This window comes from Oncorhynchus masou, chromosome 12 (genome assembly GCF_036934945.1).
Source record: "Oncorhynchus masou masou isolate Uvic2021 chromosome 12, UVic_Omas_1.1, whole genome shotgun sequence".
NCBI classification, from domain to species: Eukaryota; Metazoa; Chordata; class Actinopteri; order Salmoniformes; family Salmonidae; genus Oncorhynchus; species Oncorhynchus masou.
The window spans coordinates 62,229,431-62,248,999 of record NC_088223.1 but is presented as its reverse complement, the minus strand read 5'-3'; the positions used below and the strand labels follow the sequence as shown (position 1 = coordinate 62,248,999).

The 19,569-nt window shown below is 42.9% G+C and overlaps 3 protein-coding genes across 13 annotated transcripts in view; all 3 read right to left on the bottom strand.

Moving 5' to 3' along the window:
• The window catches only part of LOC135550596 (transcription initiation factor TFIID subunit 1-like), a 61,978-nt gene extending 57,392 nt beyond the window's left edge, over positions 1-4,586 (bottom strand). For all 10 annotated transcript variants that reach the window (XM_064981548.1, XM_064981551.1, XM_064981549.1 and 7 more), the window contains exons 1-2: positions 4,279-4,586; positions 3,944-4,058 (exon numbers count right to left, since the gene is read on the bottom strand). In XM_064981548.1, the coding sequence (XP_064837620.1) occupies positions 3,944-4,057 (114 nt within the window). In that variant the 5' untranslated portion in view covers position 4,058; positions 4,279-4,586. The remainder of the gene's footprint in view (positions 1-3,943; positions 4,059-4,278) is intronic.
• Positions 4,587-7,639: 3,053 nt separating this feature from the next.
• On the bottom strand, positions 7,640-11,437 carry LOC135550595 (rho-related GTP-binding protein RhoG-like). 2 transcript variants are annotated; one of them, XM_064981545.1, is made up of 2 exons: positions 11,261-11,437; positions 7,640-10,590 (listed from the first exon to the last, which is right to left on the bottom strand). In XM_064981545.1, the coding sequence occupies exons 1-2, from the start codon at positions 11,352-11,354 to the stop codon at positions 9,983-9,985; spliced, it is 702 nt and encodes a 233-aa protein (XP_064837617.1). In that variant the 5' UTR covers positions 11,355-11,437; the 3' UTR covers positions 7,640-9,982. The 2 variants fall into 2 exon arrangements, with proteins under 2 accessions (XP_064837617.1, XP_064837618.1); XM_064981546.1 differs by having other exon boundaries at positions 11,182-11,329.
• Positions 11,438-11,561: 124 nt separating this feature from the next.
• Positions 11,562-17,848, bottom strand: LOC135550594 (FH2 domain-containing protein 1-like). The gene is made up of 12 exons (XM_064981544.1): positions 17,778-17,848; positions 16,500-16,966; positions 16,243-16,304; positions 16,030-16,132; positions 15,831-15,916; positions 15,544-15,644; positions 15,336-15,406; positions 15,067-15,174; positions 14,877-14,947; positions 14,485-14,602; positions 13,974-14,138; positions 11,562-13,791 (listed from the first exon to the last, which is right to left on the bottom strand). Exons 2-12 carry the CDS (start codon positions 16,899-16,901, stop codon positions 12,085-12,087), a joined length of 2,994 nt encoding a protein of 997 aa, XP_064837616.1. The 5' UTR covers positions 16,902-16,966; positions 17,778-17,848; the 3' UTR covers positions 11,562-12,084.
• Positions 17,849-19,569: the final 1,721 nt, after the last annotated feature.

Here is a 19,569-nt window from a genome sequence, read left to right as displayed (position 1 = left end):
TGCTTCACTGTAGTTGCGAGACATTGCAAGCCAAGAAATTGTGAGATACGGCATTTCATTGCGAGATATAGCTATTGATTACCAATAGATTGGCCTAGTGCACGGTTCTGACTGCCAACCTGCCTATACTGTGCTCCTCCCCTCTCTGTCCATCCCTCGCTAGCTATAAAAGATGCAAGTTTTTGTGTTCTAGGAAGTACAGCAACTAATTAGTCTCCTCCAGTGCTTGACCTGGACTGAAATACGAGCACATACTCATTTTTTGGGCAGGTATTGTTTACATTTAGGAGTTCCACAATACTTTTGGGCAAATATTCTAGATTAAATAAATATGAGGAACGATAGCTCAAGCAGTAGAAAATGTGAGGTGCCGGTACCCAGCCCCGGGAGAGCTACTGCTCAAGTCAAGCACTGGTCTCCTCCGTTCCAAAAATATTGAATCTTAGGAGTCGATTCCTTGCAAAGTTTAATCTTGACACTAAGAAATTGGAGTTGACACCTGGAGTCGAGGAATCGACTCTCCACTACTCTGCCAACCCTGATGTCCTTGCCGTGTCTGAATCCTGGCTTAGGAAGGCCACCAAAAATTTGGAGATTTCCATACCCAACTATAACACTTTCCGTCAAGATAGAACTGCCAAAAGGGGAGGAGTTGCAATCTACTGCAGAGATAGCCTGCAAAGTTCTGTCATACTTTCCAGGTCTATGCCCAAACAGTTTGAACTTCACATATTAAAAATTAATCTCTCCAGAAATAAGTCTCTCACTGTTGCCGCCTGCTACCGGCCCCCCTCAGCTCCCAGCTGTGCCCTGGACACCATCTGTGAATTGATCGCCCCCCATCTAGCTTCAGAGTTTGTTCTGTTAGGTGACCTAAACTGGGATATGCTTAACACCACGGCAGTCCTACAATCTAAGCTAAATGCCCTCAATCTCACGCAAATCATCAAGGAACCCACCAGGTACAACCCTAAATCCGTAAACATGGGCACCCTAATTGACATTATCCTGACCAACTTGCCCTCCAAATACACCTCTGCTGTCTTCAATCAGGATCTCAGCGATCACTGCCTCATTGCCTGTATCCGCTACGGGTCCACGGTCAAACGACCACCCCTCATCACTGTCAAACGCACCCTAAAACACTTCTGCGAGCAGGCCTTTCTAATCGACCTGGCCCGGGTATCCTGGAAGGATATTGACCTCATCCCGTCAGTTGAGGATGCCTGGTCATTCTTTAAAAGTAACTTCCTCACCATCTTAGACAAGCATGCTCCATTCAAAAAATGCAGAACTAAGAACAGATATAGCCCTTGGTTCACTCCAGACCTGACTGCCCTCGACCAGCACAAAAACATCCGGTGGCAGACTGCAATAGCATCGAATAGTCCCCGCGATATGCAACTGTTCAGGGAAGTCAGGAACCAATACACGCAGTCAGTCAGGAAAGCAAAGGCCAGCTTTTTCAAGCAGAAATTTGCATCCTGTAGCTCTAACTGCAAAAAGTTCTGGGACACTGTAAAGTCCATGGAGAACAAGAGCACCTCCTCCCAGCTGCCCACTGCACTGAGGCTAGGTAACACGGTCACCACCGATAAATCCATGATAATTGAAAACTTCAACAAGCATTTCTCAACGGCTGGCCATGCCTTCCTCCTGGCTACTCCAACCTCGGCCAATAGCTATGCCCCCCCCCTCCCACAGCTACTCGCCTATGCCTCCCCAGCTTCTCCTTTACCCAAATCCAGATAGCAGATGTTCTGAAAGAGCAGCAAAACCTGGACCCATACAAATCAGCTGGGCTTGACAATCTGGACCCTCTATTTCTGAAACTGTCCGCCGCCATTGTCGCAACCCCTATTACCTGCCTGTTCAACCTCTCCTTCGTATCATCTGAGATCCCCAAGGATTGAAAAGCTGCCGCGGTCATCCCCCTCTTCAAAGGGGGAGACACCCTGGACCCAAACTGTTACAGTCCTGTTACAGCCGTCTTCATCACCCTGGCCAAGGCTTTCGACTCTGTCAATCACCATATTCTTATCGGCAGACTCAGTAGCCTCGGTTTTTCTAATGACTGCCTTGCCTGGTTCACCAACTACTTTGCAGACAGAGTTCAGTGTGTCAAATCGGAGGGCATGTTGTCCGGTCCTCTGGCAGTCTCTATGGGAGTACCACAGGGTTCAATTCTCGGGCCGACTCTTTTCTCTGTATATATCAATGATGTTGCTCCTGCTGCGGCCGATTCCCTGATCCACCTCTACACAGACGACACCATTCTGTATACCTCTTGCCCTTCCTTGGACACTATGCTATCTAACCTCCAGATGAGATTCAATGCCATACAACACTCCTTCCGTGGCCTCCAACTGCTCTTAAACGCTAGTAAAACCAAATGCATGCTTTTCAACCGTTCGCTGCCTGCACCCGCACGCCCGACTAGCATCACCACCCTGGATGGGTCCGACCTAGAATATGTGGACATCTATAAGTACCTAGGTGTCTGGCTATACTGCAAACTCTCCTTCCAGACTCATATCAAACATCTCCAATCCAAAATCAAATCTAGAGTCGGCTTTCTATTTCGCAACAAAGCCTCCTTCACTCACACCTCAAAACTTACCCTAGTAAAACTGACTATCCTACCGATCCTCGACTTCGGCGATGTCATCTACAAAATAGCTTCCAATACTCTACTCAGCAAACTGGATACAGTTTATCACAGTGCCATCCGTTTTGCTACTAAAGCACCCGGGATAATAAAAATAAAAGGAACTCTATACCACCCACCACTGCGACCTGTATGCTCTAGTCGGCTGGCCCTCACTACATGTTCGTCGCCAGACCCACTGGCTCCAGGTCATCTACAAGTCTATGCTAGGTAAAACTCCGCCTTAGTTCACTGGTCACGATGGCAACACCCACCCGTAGCACTTTTATCTCCCTCACCAACTTTAAACATCTGCTATCTGAGCTGCTAACCGATCGCTGCAGCTGTAGATAGTCCATCGGTATATAGCCCACCCAATTTACCTACCTCATCCCTATAGTTTTTATTTTATTTACTTTTCTGCTCTTTTGCACACCAGTATCTCTACCTGCACATGTTCATCTGATCATTTATCACTCCAGTGTTAATCTGCTAAATTGTAATTATTCACTCCTATGTCCTATTTATTGCCTACTTCCTCATGCCTTTTGCACACAATGTATATAGATTATTTTTTTCTACTATGTTATTGACTTGATTATTGTTTATTGTTTACTCCATGTGTAACTCTGTGTTGTTGTCTGTTCACACTGCTATGCTTTATCTTGGCCAGGTCGCAGTTGCAAATGAGAACTTGTTCTCAACTAGCCTACCTGGTTAAATAAAGGTGAAATAAAAATAAAAATCAATCAATAAAATGTCATCATTGTTAACAGTCTGAAAAATGGCAGAGAAAGGCAAGCGACAGCAGTGAAGTCCTGTATGGCAATACTCTAATTCTAATACTCAATTCTCCACCATAATTAGCAAATAAATTCATTAAAAATCCTACAATGTGATTATCTGGATTTTTTTTCTCATTTTGTCTGTCATAGTTGAAGTGTACCTATGATGAGAATTACAGGCCTCTCATCTTTTTAAGTGGGAGAACTTGCACAATTGGTGGCTGACTAAATACTTTTTTGCCCCACTGTATGTTTAAAAGTTAAGCATTTTTTTCTATCACATCCCTACTCTGGGTCCCCAAAAGGCTAGGGCCGGCTCTGACTGCATATATGAGTACGGATGTAGCTATGCAGACCCCTCAGCCAATGCGGCCCTTCATGATGAGTTCAGACTTTTTGTGAACTCATCATGAGGATTGCCCATTCCTGCTTTAATGTATACATTCAAAACAGTTGTGTTTTTTGCACTCTATGCAGAGTGTTTTCCTCTTGTAACAAAGTAATCACTCACAGTGTCCAGCACGCTGTCTCCTTCCAGCTGACCATCTTCATTGATGTTCCCGAAGAGGAAGCCAGTGAGAGAGAAGGGACGGTCTTGGTCTTCATCACTGTCTGAGTCCGACATCCTGAGAGAAACATTTACTGATCAATTAGTCAAATCAATGTGTGATTCATAGATTCTCTCTTACATTGTTTATTTAGTCCTTACTTGTCAGGAGAAATGGAAAGCAGTTAAAGGGGGTGTCAATGACATTCATACATGCATGATCACAGCAAATGGGATGGAATGACAGACAGGAGTTGCATGCAACAACAAAAAAAGGTCTGTTGAATGTTTAGTCTTACCTTGCGCTACTTTTACTCAGTTAGGAGGCCAGTTGGCCTCGGGTTGAGGCCAGCTTGATAATATCTTCGGACCCTAACCGAAGTTTAGCTTAGCAAGCTAACGTTAGCCATAACACCCTATGCGATCTCCTTTCACTACGCCGTTATCCACACGGAGTAAAATGGTGAGTACGCTTGCACGTAGTCTAAAGTAATTCACAGGACCGTTATTTGGAAATAAAATGTAATGGTTTCATTTATTTTCAAGTGTAGTCCATGCAGACAACACCAACCAACACTGGTGAGATTGTTCAATGCGCGTGCGCATAATTCATTTCCGCCCCATGAAGGATTGCCCCTCGGCAGTTGTTTTCCTTTAGCGCGTGATGTGTCGCCATCTACAGGATAGCGTATTTGATTATTTTTGTACAGGGCCGTTCAATGCAAGCCACTGACTGTGAAGATAGTGTAGTAACACACTGACACACGTGATCAAAACAACATGATTAGTGTTGTTGTTACCTGATGTGACCTGACCTGACTCCTAGCCGTTAAGAAGTAACTAAACTCACTGGTCTGAGAAAGAGAGCAAACACCCTTGGCTTGAGGTGTCTCTGCCTTTATGACAGTGTCTTGCAACATTTATTCTATTGTTCCCACTATCTGTGTGAATCTGTGTGACAAACACCAGGGCAAGAGCCCAGTCAGCCATGCCCATCTCACCAAGCAAAGTGACAATGAGATGTTTGTGTACATTTTTGTCATTTAGCAGACACTCTTATCCAGAGTGACTTACAGGGGCAATTAGGGTTAAATGCCTTGCTCAAGGGCACATTGACATATTTCTCACCTAGGGAATTCAAACCAGCAACCTTTTGGTAACTGGCCCAACCTCTTAACCACTAGGATGCCAGCATTACAGGGGTGTAACAGCAAGGTAGGATGTAAGATTGTTCAATGAGAATGCACTGCATCTACTCTCTGTCTTTTGTTGTGGGCTTTGAGCAAACTGTAAACCAAGATCACAGAATATATTGAAAATGTCACAGACTATCTTGAAAGTGTTATTTAAAAAAAATAATCTGGTGACTTCCCCTTGCTGGCTCTGTCGATAGAGGTGCTGAATGCTCCTTCTGTTCAATGAAAATGTGTATATTCTCATATATAATCATTTTATCTCTGTGAGGTTTTCATCATTCAGTAGTACCTCAAATACAGTGCCTTCAGAAAGTATTCATACCCCTTGACTTATTCTACATTTTGTTGTGTTACAGCCAGAATTCATAATTGATTAAATAGATTGTTTTCTCACCCAGCTACACACAATATCCCATAATGAGAAACTGAAAAAAAAATTGTAGGATTTTTTCCAAATGTATTGACAATTTAATACAGAAAAATCTAATTTAATTAAGTACTCACACCCCTGAGTCAATACTTTGTAGAAGCACCTTTGGCAGTGATTACAGCTGTGAGTCTTTCTTAGTAAATCTCTAATAGGTTTCCACACCTGGATTGTGCAACATTTTCCTTTTCAGAATTCTTCAAGCTCTGTCAAAATGGTTGTTGATCATTGCTAGATAGCCATTTTCAGGTCTTGCCATAGATTTTCAAGTAGATTTAAGTCAAAACTAACGAAGTTACATTCATTGTCTTCTTGGTAAACAACTCTAGATTTGGCCTTGTGTTTTAGGCTATTGTCCTACTGAAAGGTGAATTTTTCTCCGTGTCTGGTTGAAATCAGACTGAACCAGGTTTTCCTCTTGGATTTGGCCTGTGCTTAGCTCCATTCCATGTATTTTATATCCTGAAAAATTATTACAAGCATACCCATAACATGATGTAGCCACCACTATGCTTGGAAATATTGAGTGGTACTCAGTAATGTGTTGGATTGGATTTGTCCCAAAAATAACATGTTGTATTCACGACAAAAAGTGAATTGCTTTGCCATATTTTTTGCAGTATTACTTTAGTGTCTTGTTGCAAACAGGATGCATGTTTTGGAATATTTTTATTACGTACAGGCGTTATTCTTTTCACTCTGTCATTTAGGTTAGTATTGTGGATTAACTACAATGTTGTTTATCCATCCTCAGTTTTCTCCTATCACAGCCATTAAACTCTGTAACTGTTTTAAAGTCACCATTGTCCCAATGGTGAAATCCCTGACTGGTTTCCTCCCTCTCCGGCAACTGAGTTAGGAAGTACGCCTGTATCTTTGTAGTGACTGGGTGTATTGAAACACAATCAAAAGTGTAATTAATAACTTCACCATGCTCTAAAGGGATATTCAATGTATGTTAAAAAATGTTTAAAAATCTACCAATAGGTGCCCTTTTTTGCGAGGCATTGGAAAACCTCCCTGGTCTTTGTGGTTGAATCTGTGTTTGATATTCACCGCTCGACTGAGGGATTGTACAGAAAATTGTATGTGTGGGATACAGAGATGAGGTAGTTATTCAAAAATCATGTTAAACAATACAATTGCACAGAGTGAGTCTGTGCAACTTATTATGCAACTTAAGTAAATCTTGACTCCTGAACTAATTTAGGCTTGCCATAACAAAGGTGTAGAATACTTATGGACACAAGACATTTCACCTTTTCATTTTTTTTTGTACAAATTTCAAAAAACACAATTCTACTTTGACATTATGGGGGTATTGTGTGTAGGCCAGTGGCAATTTAAAACAAAATCAGGCTGTAACAAAACAAACTGTGGAAAAAGTCAAGTGGTGTGAATACTTTCTGAAGGCACTATATACAGAACAAAGAGTGAAATACACACAAATGTAAACTTTTGCATTTATTTAGTAATGCAAGTGGGTTTGGTTGCAGTTCAAATTACAACTCACAAATAAAGTTCCACAGTGCTTGAGTCAACAACCACACACTCCTTTGAGGCACTTCAATGTCAAGTCATTCCTTTCAGGTAGAGATTTTTTTTAAAGAAGGTAAAACTTGAGTTTTTGGCACTACCTAATGCTAGAATGTGCCTTTTCATTAAGTAAATCTGTACACTGATAGACCAACAGCAACCGATTCGAACGATGGCTGTATGCAGAAGGGCAAGTCTAGGTAATGCCAAATCTATGGTTTGGGTTCACTGTACCATACAGGACCGACCGAGCCTGCCAGTGATTTGTAAGTATAGGAGGACATTTTTTTTTCTATGTTTTATTACCAGGTGACGTTTCCTTGATGCAACTGCTCTGACAACGCATTAATAGATTGAAGAAATTGGTTGCACATTCTTTTACATTGCCTTTTATTAGTAAGCTTATATGATTAAAAGAAAATGGGTAAACATCTTATCAAAGTAATTATTTGTAAAGGTAATGCATGTGATTCTTTGTAAAGGTAACTACACAACGTAAGGTAATCGTTTATCTGAAATATTTATTGTACAGTACACACATTGACTTATTGTAAAAAAGGATTGAATCAAAAATATATAAAGTTGAGTCTTTACACATAAAGGTAAAGACCATGACACTTGTATCTGGAATTAAATGGAATATAAAATGAATACCAAAATGTCTCTCTTGGATCATAAATACCACAACCAACACTCTTTAGTCTGCAGTACAGAATGGAATTGAGCACCAAAGTAATAAGGGAATATATAGGTCTACTTAAAAATACTTAATTGAACCATTATAACCTGTTATACAGGTCTCTGCCAACATAAAGGAAACACCAACATAAAATGTCTAAATAGGGCGTTGGGACACAATGCACCACCAGAACAGCATGGCATAGATTATACAAGTGTCTGGAAATCTATTGGACACCATTCTTACATGAGAAATTCCATAATTTGGTGTTTCATTGATGGTGGTGGAAAATGCGGTCTCAGGCACCGCTCTAGTATCTCCCATGTGTTCAATTGGGTTGCGATCTGGTGACTGACACACACACATCCTTTAAACCCCCATGCTCATTTGAGACCCCTCTTTCCAAGTAACAGATCTCTTCTTGCCATGGTTGCCAAAATAACAGGCAACTGGGCATTTTTACACATGGTCTTAAGCATGATGGGATGTTTATTGCTTAATAAACTCAGGAATCACACCTGTGTGGCAGAACCTGCTTTCAATATACTTTTATTCCTCATTTACTCAAGTGTTTCCTTTATTTTGGCAATTAGATGTACATTTCATAGCAGGTTTCTGGTTAAAAAAAACTATTACATTCCACCAGAACCAATCTGTTATCAGTCAGTGTTAGGGTAGAATTAATTCCATCTGTTTGAGAAGGTAAAGAATTCCACACAGAGGAAGCGCAACTTCAGGTCTCAAGTGCTAGACTCTGCAGGTTTCCACCACATGTATTGTCCAGTCAGCAAATTTCTATGAATTATACCTAAAATGCAATATTTCACATCACTAAATTGAATTTGGTCTGATGGGAAAAACCAGCTGACCATGTGGCTCTTAATTACAGAAGCTGCACATCAACTCATTACAGATCCCATATGACATCACGTCCTGCTAGAGTAGTTTGGGTAAAAATGTAGGCCTATGCCTTCCACTCTCCAACAAGCATGTTCATGCAGCACAAGTAACTGTTAGGATTGCAGCTCCTGTTGCAGTATTAGCCATACATACTTGCCATTACACTTAGATAAGTTAACAGTTAGCCAGGAATAAGCAGCATTACTGCTGATATGTGGTACCTTCAACACACATTCCTCAATGAGGCCAGTAACACTAAACAACTTTTATGACATCCTAATGTGTAGCATTATTCAGCACCGATTTCAATGAGTTACAATAGAACATAGAATGTAGTTTACTTGTGGTTTCTGTTTGCCTTCAGACAAAAAATAATGACTACCCGTAAGCAGGTCAGCTGACAGAGTTAGACTTTGGGGGGGGGGGGGGGGGGGGTGTTAATCACTAAACACTCAAATTATTGGTTCATGACTTTTCCCACCAGCAATACAAAAATAACAATCTTTAGGGCATCTGTTTACTTAGCAGCTACCCAAATCTGTATTCACTCTGACACAATCAGGACTTTGTTTTGACAAAGCAGAATGGCAAGCTCATGGTTTTACAGAGTAAGAGAGTGTGTAACAGAGCAATAGGAGACACTGTTCTAATCAAAGTGTGCATGTGTTCAGGGTGACAGTGTCATACATACACCCGTGCTTGTCTCATACCAGTTCGGCAGATATCCTGTCACCCTGGCTTATGAACCACGTTAAAGGCAAACTATCTTATTGACAATCCACACAACTATTACTGTAATGGCACAGAGGAATGAACATAATGTTTAACAGTGGCTACTGATTGACACAACATTCCTGTAAATCACATCAGATGAAAACAAGGGCAAAGTTCACAGAAAAAGATCAACACATTACAAGACTGGCCTGATGAAGGAGAAAAGCAAAGGTGTCAAATCAATTGTAATCTTCTTAAACATACAGCCAGTGAGGACAAGGCAGCAAGTTGCTGAGAAGGCACCATTGAAATCCCTCAGCATCGTCACTGTAGTTTTGAATTCAGATACAAAAAAAAAATCCATAGGAAGGCTGTTGGCATCAATTAAAACCACATCTTAGTGTAGAGGACCTCTTGACAAACAACCAATTAATATTGAAGCCAGGCAAAAACGTGGCGAGGATTAGAACGTGGAAGGCATAATGGGAGCCAAAATGGCAGCGCCAATCGTTAGTCTCTTCCCCCAGTCCCCCTACAGTCTAGGCACATAGTTATAACACAACACACTTCTTGCCATTTTTCTTGGTTACGGGGTAGAGCACAGCTCGCACGGCCTCTTCAAACACTTCCCTCACACCGTCCTGCATCAGAGCTGAGCACTCCAGGTATTTGACGGCGCCGATCTGCTTGGCTAAGGCATTGCCCTGCTGTTGGTTGGTGGGGGCCAGGCCGTGCTCCTTCAACTTCTTCACCGCCTCCACATCTCCACGCAGATCCTTCTTGGTGCCCACCAGCAGCACTGGAACTCCAGGACAGTGGTGGGATACCTCTGGGTGCCACTTGTGTCGTACGTTGGCATGAGAGGAGGGGCTGCCGATGGAGAAACAGATGATGAAGACATTGGTCTGGGGGTAGGAGAGGGTGCGCAGGCGGTCGTACTCCTCCTGGCCAGCCGTGTCCCACAGGTTGAGGCTGATGGCGCGGCCGTCCACACTTATCTGGGCACTGTAGTTGTCGAACACGGTGGGGATGTACTCCTCCGGGAAGGCGTTTGTTGTGTAAGAGATTAGAAGGCAAGTCTTACCCACGGCACCATCACCCACCACCACACACTTTATTGTCTGCATGCTTCCTTCATCCACACTGGCCACTAGGGTTCCTGAAACAAGGGGCAATATGAGAGAGCCACATGACTATAAAATGCTGATCATAAATGAGTAGTCATTGATTTTAGAGGAGAACACGTTTTTGCAACACCTATTTTTTTATGTGGTCCTCAATGGAAAGAGGCAGACAGGGCTTACCAATACAAAGTCAAAACAGGAACATTAGAAATAAGACAGTTAAATACATTACACAAACTGATAGCAAAACATTAGTTAGCTTATTTTGCTTGTTAACAAACAAGCTAGCGAACTATTTCTCGTTAACTACAAAGGTTGCACTAACGTTAGTTACATAGCTAACTAAGTACACAAACATACTAGTATTATTGAATGAAAATAAAACGGTTATGTACAGGCAGTACAGCCCAGGGATTTAGTTAGCTATCCGCCAGGAAAAACGTCGATAGAACCTTGAGCCAGCTAGCTAGTTAGCCACTTAGCACGCACTTGTGTTTCGGTAGCTAGCTGTGAACTTTAGCTGGCGTTAGTGCACGCGAACGCCAATTTCCTTTGTAAAATTGGCCGAGAACACATAACTTTTGGGAAATAATCTTTAACCAGGTTCAATGAAGAATATAACTCACAGTGTATTTAAAAGGGATGTTGAATTGTCCCATTGGCTAACTGAGCTGAAAGTCAGGTTATCTTGATATATTGCCCCACCACTTCTTTGACTCGCACCCTCATCCTCCTCCTCCTCCTCCTTCTTCTTCTTCGTGTGGTTTCCCGGCAGACTCGACGCTTCGTATTGCTGCATCTCAGTTTGGAAAGTGCATTGCACATTTGTTCACAAAAAACAATAATGGGGGCACCCTCCTTTCGTTGTAGCAGGTATTTCATCCGGGGATTCTTGCCCAAATAGTATTTTATTCTGGTTGTTGTAGTCGCTAGCTGCTACAATACAGTAGTGGAGAAGTGAGTTGGTCACACTTATTTAACAAAAGCCACACAATTTAAACACAACTGAAAGATCACTGTTTTTATTGTTTTGTGTATAGTTGGGACACAGAAATGTAAATACACTCTCAATGCATCTTCAATGATGCAGTCACCTCCAAGCACCCCACCACTCCATCTCTCATTTGAAATATTGAGAACTTCAATACTCATCAAAGTGGGTCTTATCCCTGACCAGATCCTTCTCTGTTTATCCCCTCTTCGCCCATTCCCTCTCTATCACTCCATATTCAAGTATCTTGTTGAATAACACTAAGTACAACTTCCTGTATACCACCATATCCATACCTTATTTTTCCTTCCCTTTGCCTACTTTCGTTATTCCACGTTATTGAGTTATTTTATTCCCTACCTTATAATATTTATCACACTTTCAGTACAAAGTCATTTCTATAAAGATGCCTGATTACCTAGCTAAAGCCAATGAGGTGTGATATCAAAAATAAAGGTACTATTCTTGATTCCCTATTGGTATCTCTCCATATCAGATCTGAGGGTTTTTATGTATGTCTCAGTGGGTGTAGACAGACTCACTTCCACATGGATAGTGGAATTGGGAGCTTTGACCTGGGGCCAGGCAGCTTTATAACTGTGGTCTTTGAGACTGCAGACTGGCTGCTCCTGTCCTTATTCACAGCCGCAGCGGCCATGAGGGCACAGCGTATGACCTTGGCACTGGTGGTCACCGAGGCCTGAAGGGCACGGCGAGGCAGAGAGGTATGAAAGTCAGGGTGCAGGGGCAGCTGCTTGGACACACACAGAGCTGACTCCATCACTGGCTCCATCACTGGCTCCACTTTCACTTCCTTCTCTTTCCCCTTTAGCTTAGTTTTCATCTGCAGCTTTGCCATCTTCCTCTCCTTCTCTTTCTCTTTCTCCTTGGCCTTCTCCCTCTCTTTCACTCTTTTCTTCTCCTTCTCACTTTCCCTCTCCTTTCTCACTCCCTCCCTCTCCCTCTCTCTTTCACTCTCCAGCTCTCTTTCCTTCTTTATCTTCTCTCTCTCCTCATTTGGTTTGGCTTTTTCTAGTAGTCGACGAAGAGGATGCTTTTTTTTGGTCTGCTCATTCAGAGATTGCATTTTTCCCCTTACAATCCCTTCCGGTCTGACCTCAGAATGATCTCTGGAGGTGATTGGAGTTGGGGAACGCACCGAGTTCCTGAGAGGGAGACGTGAGGACCATGTGGAGGCTGCCTCTGACCTGCCTTGCATTTTGGGAATGGCCGAGGCTGTGGGAGTGGGGATGGCAGAGACAGTAGAGGAAAGGGTGGAAGTGGGGCTTGTGGAGGGTGTGGAAGCCCTACTCCTGAGTATAGTTCTCTGCAGCCCAGAAGCTGGTGTGCGCACCTTTTTGTTCTGCACGTTGTCCCCCTGGACCTGGGGTGCTGCCGCTTTGTGGACCTGGGGTGCTGCCGCTTTGTGGACCTGGGGTGCTGCCGCTTTGTGGACCTGGGGTGCTGCCGCTTTGTGGACCTGGGGTGCTGCCGCTTTGTGAACCTGGGGTGATGCCGCTCTGTCCTGCTTGTCCCTCAACCGTAAGAAGCAGTGGGATCCTTCCGTGGGCTCCTCCCAGGGCTGTGTTGGGCTCAGGTTCTTATAGGGGCATAGGCCAGTCACAAGAGTGTGGCACACTACTGTGTCTCCCATGCATGAATACAGACGCTCCCATTCCCCAGGCTTCTGTGACTGTCCCTTGGTGGTGGGTTGGGCAGAGGCTGTGTCATGCTGTTTCTCTAGGTCAGACATTTCTTGTAGACTGCACTGCTGGTTCACCACTTTGGATGCTACATGCTTCAGCAGATCGGCACTCTCCAGAGGTGACTGTGGGCTGTCCACTGGAGGGGTGGTCTCCTTGGCAGGCTTGGCTGACATACAGTTTGTGGGGTTAGAGGGGGGAGCAGACACAGTCTGCTGATGCTTTGTCTTGGGTGGGGGTGGTGAGTGAGCAAGAGTTGGTGGTGGTGTGTCACATGATTCTGTAGTATCATCACCATTGATGTTCTCCAGTAAGTTGTGTAAGGTTGGGCTCATGGCACGTAGTCGGCTGTCTGGGCTTCGCATGTTGTGGCGGCTATGCAAGGTGTGGTAGAGGCTCCTCTCCAGAGTGCTCTCCAGGTCTTCATCCTCCAGGGCTGAAGAGGTGGCTATGGAGCGACGTCTCACCGTCCCATCCCGGTCCCTCTCCAGCCTCTCTCTCTCTGCTCGCTTCTGTTCCTGAAGCTCCCTCTTTGCATTCTCCTGAAACAAAATCAGAAGAGTTATCAAATTAAAATGAACAGAATCATTTAGGGCAAATAAAAGTGCATCAATGGAGGTCTTGCCAACCAGCACACATTATTGTAGCAAACAAATATTAATTCATATCAATGGGAGAAATGAAAACATGGTTGAACACCAACATATGCTGCTTAGGTGCTGACCTCTACAGCTTTCTGAAAGCGAATGTTGAAGGAGTAAAAGATGCTGCAGGCCTCCTCCAGCTTGAACGTGACATCATCCTCACAGAAGAAGTCCAACAGGTCCTGTTGGGCCTGCAGTAGAGCCTCCACCTCCACCTCTGCCTCCTCCAGCCTCTCCTCAGCGCTCTGACAACAGACCACAACAAAAGTCTTGCAAACCACCTTTCACAACTTATGATTATTAGTCCAAATTACCATAAATGTACTTTCAAATGACTTGCAATGGTAAGGTCCTTTATGAAACATTTAAGGGGTGGTCTTATTTTGACATATTATTCATTATTTTATAGCAGGAGTGTCAAACTCATTCCATGCAGGGCCTAGTGTCTGCATGTTTTTGGTTTATCCTTTTAATTACGACCTAGACAACCAGGTGAGGGGAGTTATTTACTAATTAGTGACCTTAATTCATCAATCAAGTACAAGGGAGGAGCAAAAACCCACTGACATGTATTTTACAGGAAGCACTTACCTGGAGGAAGTATTTGATTTGCTGTTGGAGAACAGGTTCCATCTGAATTCTCCTCTCTAGTCCAGTTAGTCTGCTGCACAGCTGAGACAGATCCCCTTGCACCACATCCACAGACAGTCTGATGGGTGAGAGAGAACAGTAAGGTGAGATTAGTCTGATTTAAAGGGACCTAACATTGTTATTAACAATGGACTGAATTAATGAATGACTGGATGAATGACTCAATCAATCAACAAACTAATCAATCAACATCATTGAGTACTTGGGTAAACCCCCAAAACATGCAAAAACAAAATTGTATATAATGCTGCTTCTTTTCCTTTTCAAGCATGTGAGAACTATGTCAGCAACTTGTCATGAAGCACTCATAACATCCTAAGTGTGTCACTGACCGGGAGGCTAGACCCACATGGCTCAACTTGAGGGGAAAGGACAGCAGGGTTGGGTCTTTCCTATTGGCTTCCTGAGAGAGGACAGACATATTGTATTATTTTATTTCTGTGAGACCCAAGTAGGACTAGTAGTAGGAGTGTTGGGAAAAGTATTTAACATCCATTTGTGAAATATTTATCAGATTTTTACCATGGCCACATAATGCAGCAGGTTCATGCCTGGTTTGTTGGCTTTGGTGTCAGCTAGTTTGAGCAGAGAGGCGATGCGGAACCCAGCAGCATTGCCTGCGTAACCTCCCTGTTGTTGAAGGTCAGAAGGTGTGACAAGATCAGATAACTTATTCATACTCATGCACTCAACACATTTGGAAAAAATGTAGAATATTGGTTGTCAATAAATCAACCAATCAGCCTGTCTGGCTGCACTGGCTGTCTCGGTGCCAGGTGACTGCGACTCACGGCATTCATGTAATTTCCTGCCCTCAGGACCAACCGTAGAATGGAGTGCAACTCTGGACAGCTCAAAAGCTCTAAGAAAGAGAGATAGATGGGATAGTAATTTACAGTATGTCACTAAGATAAATCAACATAAAAGTCGAAGAAATCTCACAAAAAAAGTTCAGGGATCTGGGAAAAACAAATTTCAATCACTCTGCTGTTTTCTCACCTGTGGCTGCAGACACCAAGCAGCGTGCTGACACACACAGAGAAGATAAGGCTGGGTCAAACTCCTGCTGCAGGATCATGGCATCCAGACGCAAGCGATAACTGACCAAGAAAAATTACAGGAGAGTATCGGAAAATCCACATTTTAAACAGCTTAAATGAGAGAAAATGGCAACAAGTTGAGGGGATGCAAAAGACAGGAAGAGAAATTAGATAAGGAGGATTCGATAGCATTTTCTTTTGGTAGGAGAAAGGTGATGACTAAACACCAACAATATGTTTAATCACCTGGGCACCTCCACTAGTAGGAGCATGAAGAGGTCAGGGTCTTCAAGATGGCTACGCTCTCCCCGGTATGCCCTCAGACGCCTCTCCTACAGAACAGGACACATGAGTTAGTACACTGTAGGACGGAAAAACAATGAAGATATAAAGACCACTAAATAGAGCCAGATGATATGGAGAGACAGACCAAACTCCACAGTACCTCCTCAGTCTCAGGCAGCATTTTGCACAGTTCACTGAGCATCTCACTCCCATAGTGCTGCCCATTCCCCTGCCTGATGTCCTCCACTATCTCCCTGACTGCACTGTGAAGACATGAGTTATAATGAGTTGCCACAGATGACATTAAACATTTATCTGATAGTGACATTATTATGAAAACCTGATTAAAGTGGGCTTAAAATATCTCCCCCACCTCTTGAATTGCCGGAGGAAAATTCCCACATTCATACTGCGCTTCCCGTCCAGAAGTGATACCTACAGGGTTAGACAGAAACAGAATATACCAGTCAGAACAACAATCAGCATACAGCCACACCCCAATCATTCTCTAAGGAAACAACCCACAGTATGGTAATATCACCAACCTGGAATACACTTTTCATTACAATTAAGACTAATAGACATTATGCCTAAAACTGTGCATTTACATATGGAAACCAGTCCACTGACCTTTTCAGGTGCATTGCATAGAGGGGAGCCAATAGGCCTGAGACCATGCCGTAAACTGCCATCTTTCTTGGGGGGCCGAGACCTCTTCTGTTGTCCAAACAGCTCGTCCAACGAGCTCAGGTCGAAGAGGAACTCATCTGGACTGTTCCAGACACTCTGACGGCCCTCTACCTTCTCCTTCGGAATGAGGTCCCAGTTCAGGTTGCGTAACTTGGACCGTTGCAGAACATCCCGACTGTTCTGGAGGCCACCGGGCAGTGGAGGAGGTGGGGGTGGTGGGGAGATGGCAGGGGGAGGTGGGGGAGACATGGATGGGTGTGGTGTGTGAGACATGTTTGGAGGAGGTGGAGAGGACATGGATGTGGGGGGAGAGAGTGATGTCAGCTCAGACAGGTGATCCATGTAGGTCACTTCTATTCTAGGGTCACAAGAGTTAGGCAGTGGAGCTTCATTGAAGGGCCAGAGATCTGTATGGAAGTTAGAACAAGAATGTAGTTAGTGGAGATGTTGTTGTTGCCAGCCCAACTGTCTATAAAAGGGAGAGAGTAGTTACATAGAATAATAATGGTATACTATGCCATAATTACAACAATACAACTTTCAAACTAGCTACTCAATCATCTGTAAAATGTAGATACAATAAACATATAAAAGCTTAAATATCTCCTTGAAATTACTACATTTGTCAGTGACACACTTTGCAGGATGAATATAATTGTAGGAAACACAACAGTCCCATTTTTCAACATTTTCCTCTTGCAAGCAACTCTCGCCACAAGAGCATTCTCAAATAACACGTTTATGAGCCCAAGCATATTAGCTAGTCCAAACGACCGGGAGATGAAGCGATGACAAACGACTGAAATGAATAATAGCACAGTCTGCCGGCCGGTTGGGCTACATATTAGCCTACTATTAGAATAACATTTCAAATGGAAACTTTTCAGACTGGTTGTCACGAATTATATCGCAAGAATAAAATAGCCTATCATGCTATGTCATGCTAATATATTCTCATAACACTCACCATAACAAATACATTGTCACTATATCTCTAAGCACTGATATCAGTTCCCCATTTCATTAACCGACATTATTGAATATATAGCCTAATTTGTAATATAGCAATTCAATTTACATTTTTTGGGGGGCTGCCGTTCAGTGTTGCCTCCAGCGATGTCATTCCACTATTTACTTTGATGTGTACTACTTTTAGAAGTGCTCGTTTCTAGACCAATAATACATATCTCCATCGTAAACATATTTACATTCACATACGTGCGCAGATATGCCGTGTTGCTCCAGGAAAGCTTTAACATTTTCGGACTGTCCAAGCGCCAGAACCAGACGCACTGACGTAAATGAGGCTACCCCTTCCCATCACTGAGTATGACACACCGCTGAGCTTGGAGTTCTTATCTTCTAAACCAAATCAACTTCTGACAATTGCACTATCTTGAACCTCTCAAACTTTAAATCAATCACCCGAGTAGCAGTAAAACACTTTAACGTAAATATATTATTGCCTGTGCAGTCGCCAAAGGAGAAGGAATCGGATATGGATAGGCACTGGGCAGTATATCTTATAACTCACAAATACATTGCTCATAATATTAATGGTATTTCCGATATTAATCACCTGTTATATAAATGTTATAAGGCAATGAGCAGTGGATTCCTTCAAGTGGCCTGATACTGTGTAGTAGACCATTGAAATGGAGCCGACCTCAGATAGCTTTCATGACAGACCAGTGAGCAAAATTACAATTGACATCTTTTCCAGAGTCTGATAAAGTATTTTAAAGCGTTGAAAATACATATTTTTTGGTCATTGTTTCTATGGCCGAATTTCAACCGTACATGAATTCACTTGTATCTGGTATTCAAGGAAGAAAACATTATATCACCTTCCAAAAATGGAAAATGGAGCCAACTGAAGATTGCAGTGTGTAACGTTTATGATTACTCCCATCTGTCACATGCCATTATGTTAGCTTTTCCAAAAGCTTTAAACTGGCAGTGATCATGTTCAACAGAAAAAAACAATAGAACACTTCAACTATAATAACATTCTCAGTAACAATTACAGACACGTTTTTCTTGCTTTGACTGTGATACATGTGACTCTACCTACATGTACATATTGCCTCAATTACCTCGACTAACCTGTGCACATTGACTCTGTACCGTTGAATATAGCCTCACTACTTTATTTTACTGCTGCTCTTTGACTATTTGTTATTTGTTATTTTTTACTAATCTATTTATTTCCTGACACTTATTTTTCTTGAAACTGCATTGTTGGTTAAGGGCTTGTAAGTAAGCATTTCACTGGTTTAGCACTGACTGTCATTTGCTCTGGTTAACAGCATCTGCTAAATGACCAAAATGTCATTTTAAAAATGAACACTTGCTAGGCAAGTAAAGTACTATAGAGTACAGTAGGGTACAGTACAGTACAGTACAATACAGAGCATTATACTGTACCCTACTCTACTGTATTGAACTATACTCTACTTGTCTTTACTATACTTAACTGTACTGTACTATGCTGTGCTCTACTGTACTGTGCTGTCCAAACTTCGACCAAATCTGAACCAATCATAGCCGTTTTTTTGGGGGACCAAATGAAGGCCCGTCCGGACCAAATCTGAACCGAATATAGACGTCTATGTTTTGGCCAAAACTTGGCCGGTCCGGACGGTACCGAATCATGTCTGAACCGGACGTCTGTGGACGCTGAAATGAAGGCCGGGCTGGACTGGACAAGAAAATGACTCTGTGGACGTCATGTTTGAAATCTATGTACTGGACTGATTTGTCACTGTGAAAGTGTTCTAGACATAATACACAGCTTCCCACTCCCTGACTTCCTTCTAGCCAGATATTTACAAAAGCAAAATAAGAAAGTTCCATGATTGAAATCTCCTTCCATACCTCAGACCCCCTCCTTTCACATAGCCAGAGTAAACCAGCTCAGGAAGCAACCCTCTTAATTCAAATACTTAGGCATTAGCACTCCTGGCACAGAATTCAAGGAAATGCCTCTGTGCTGTATAATAGAAACAAG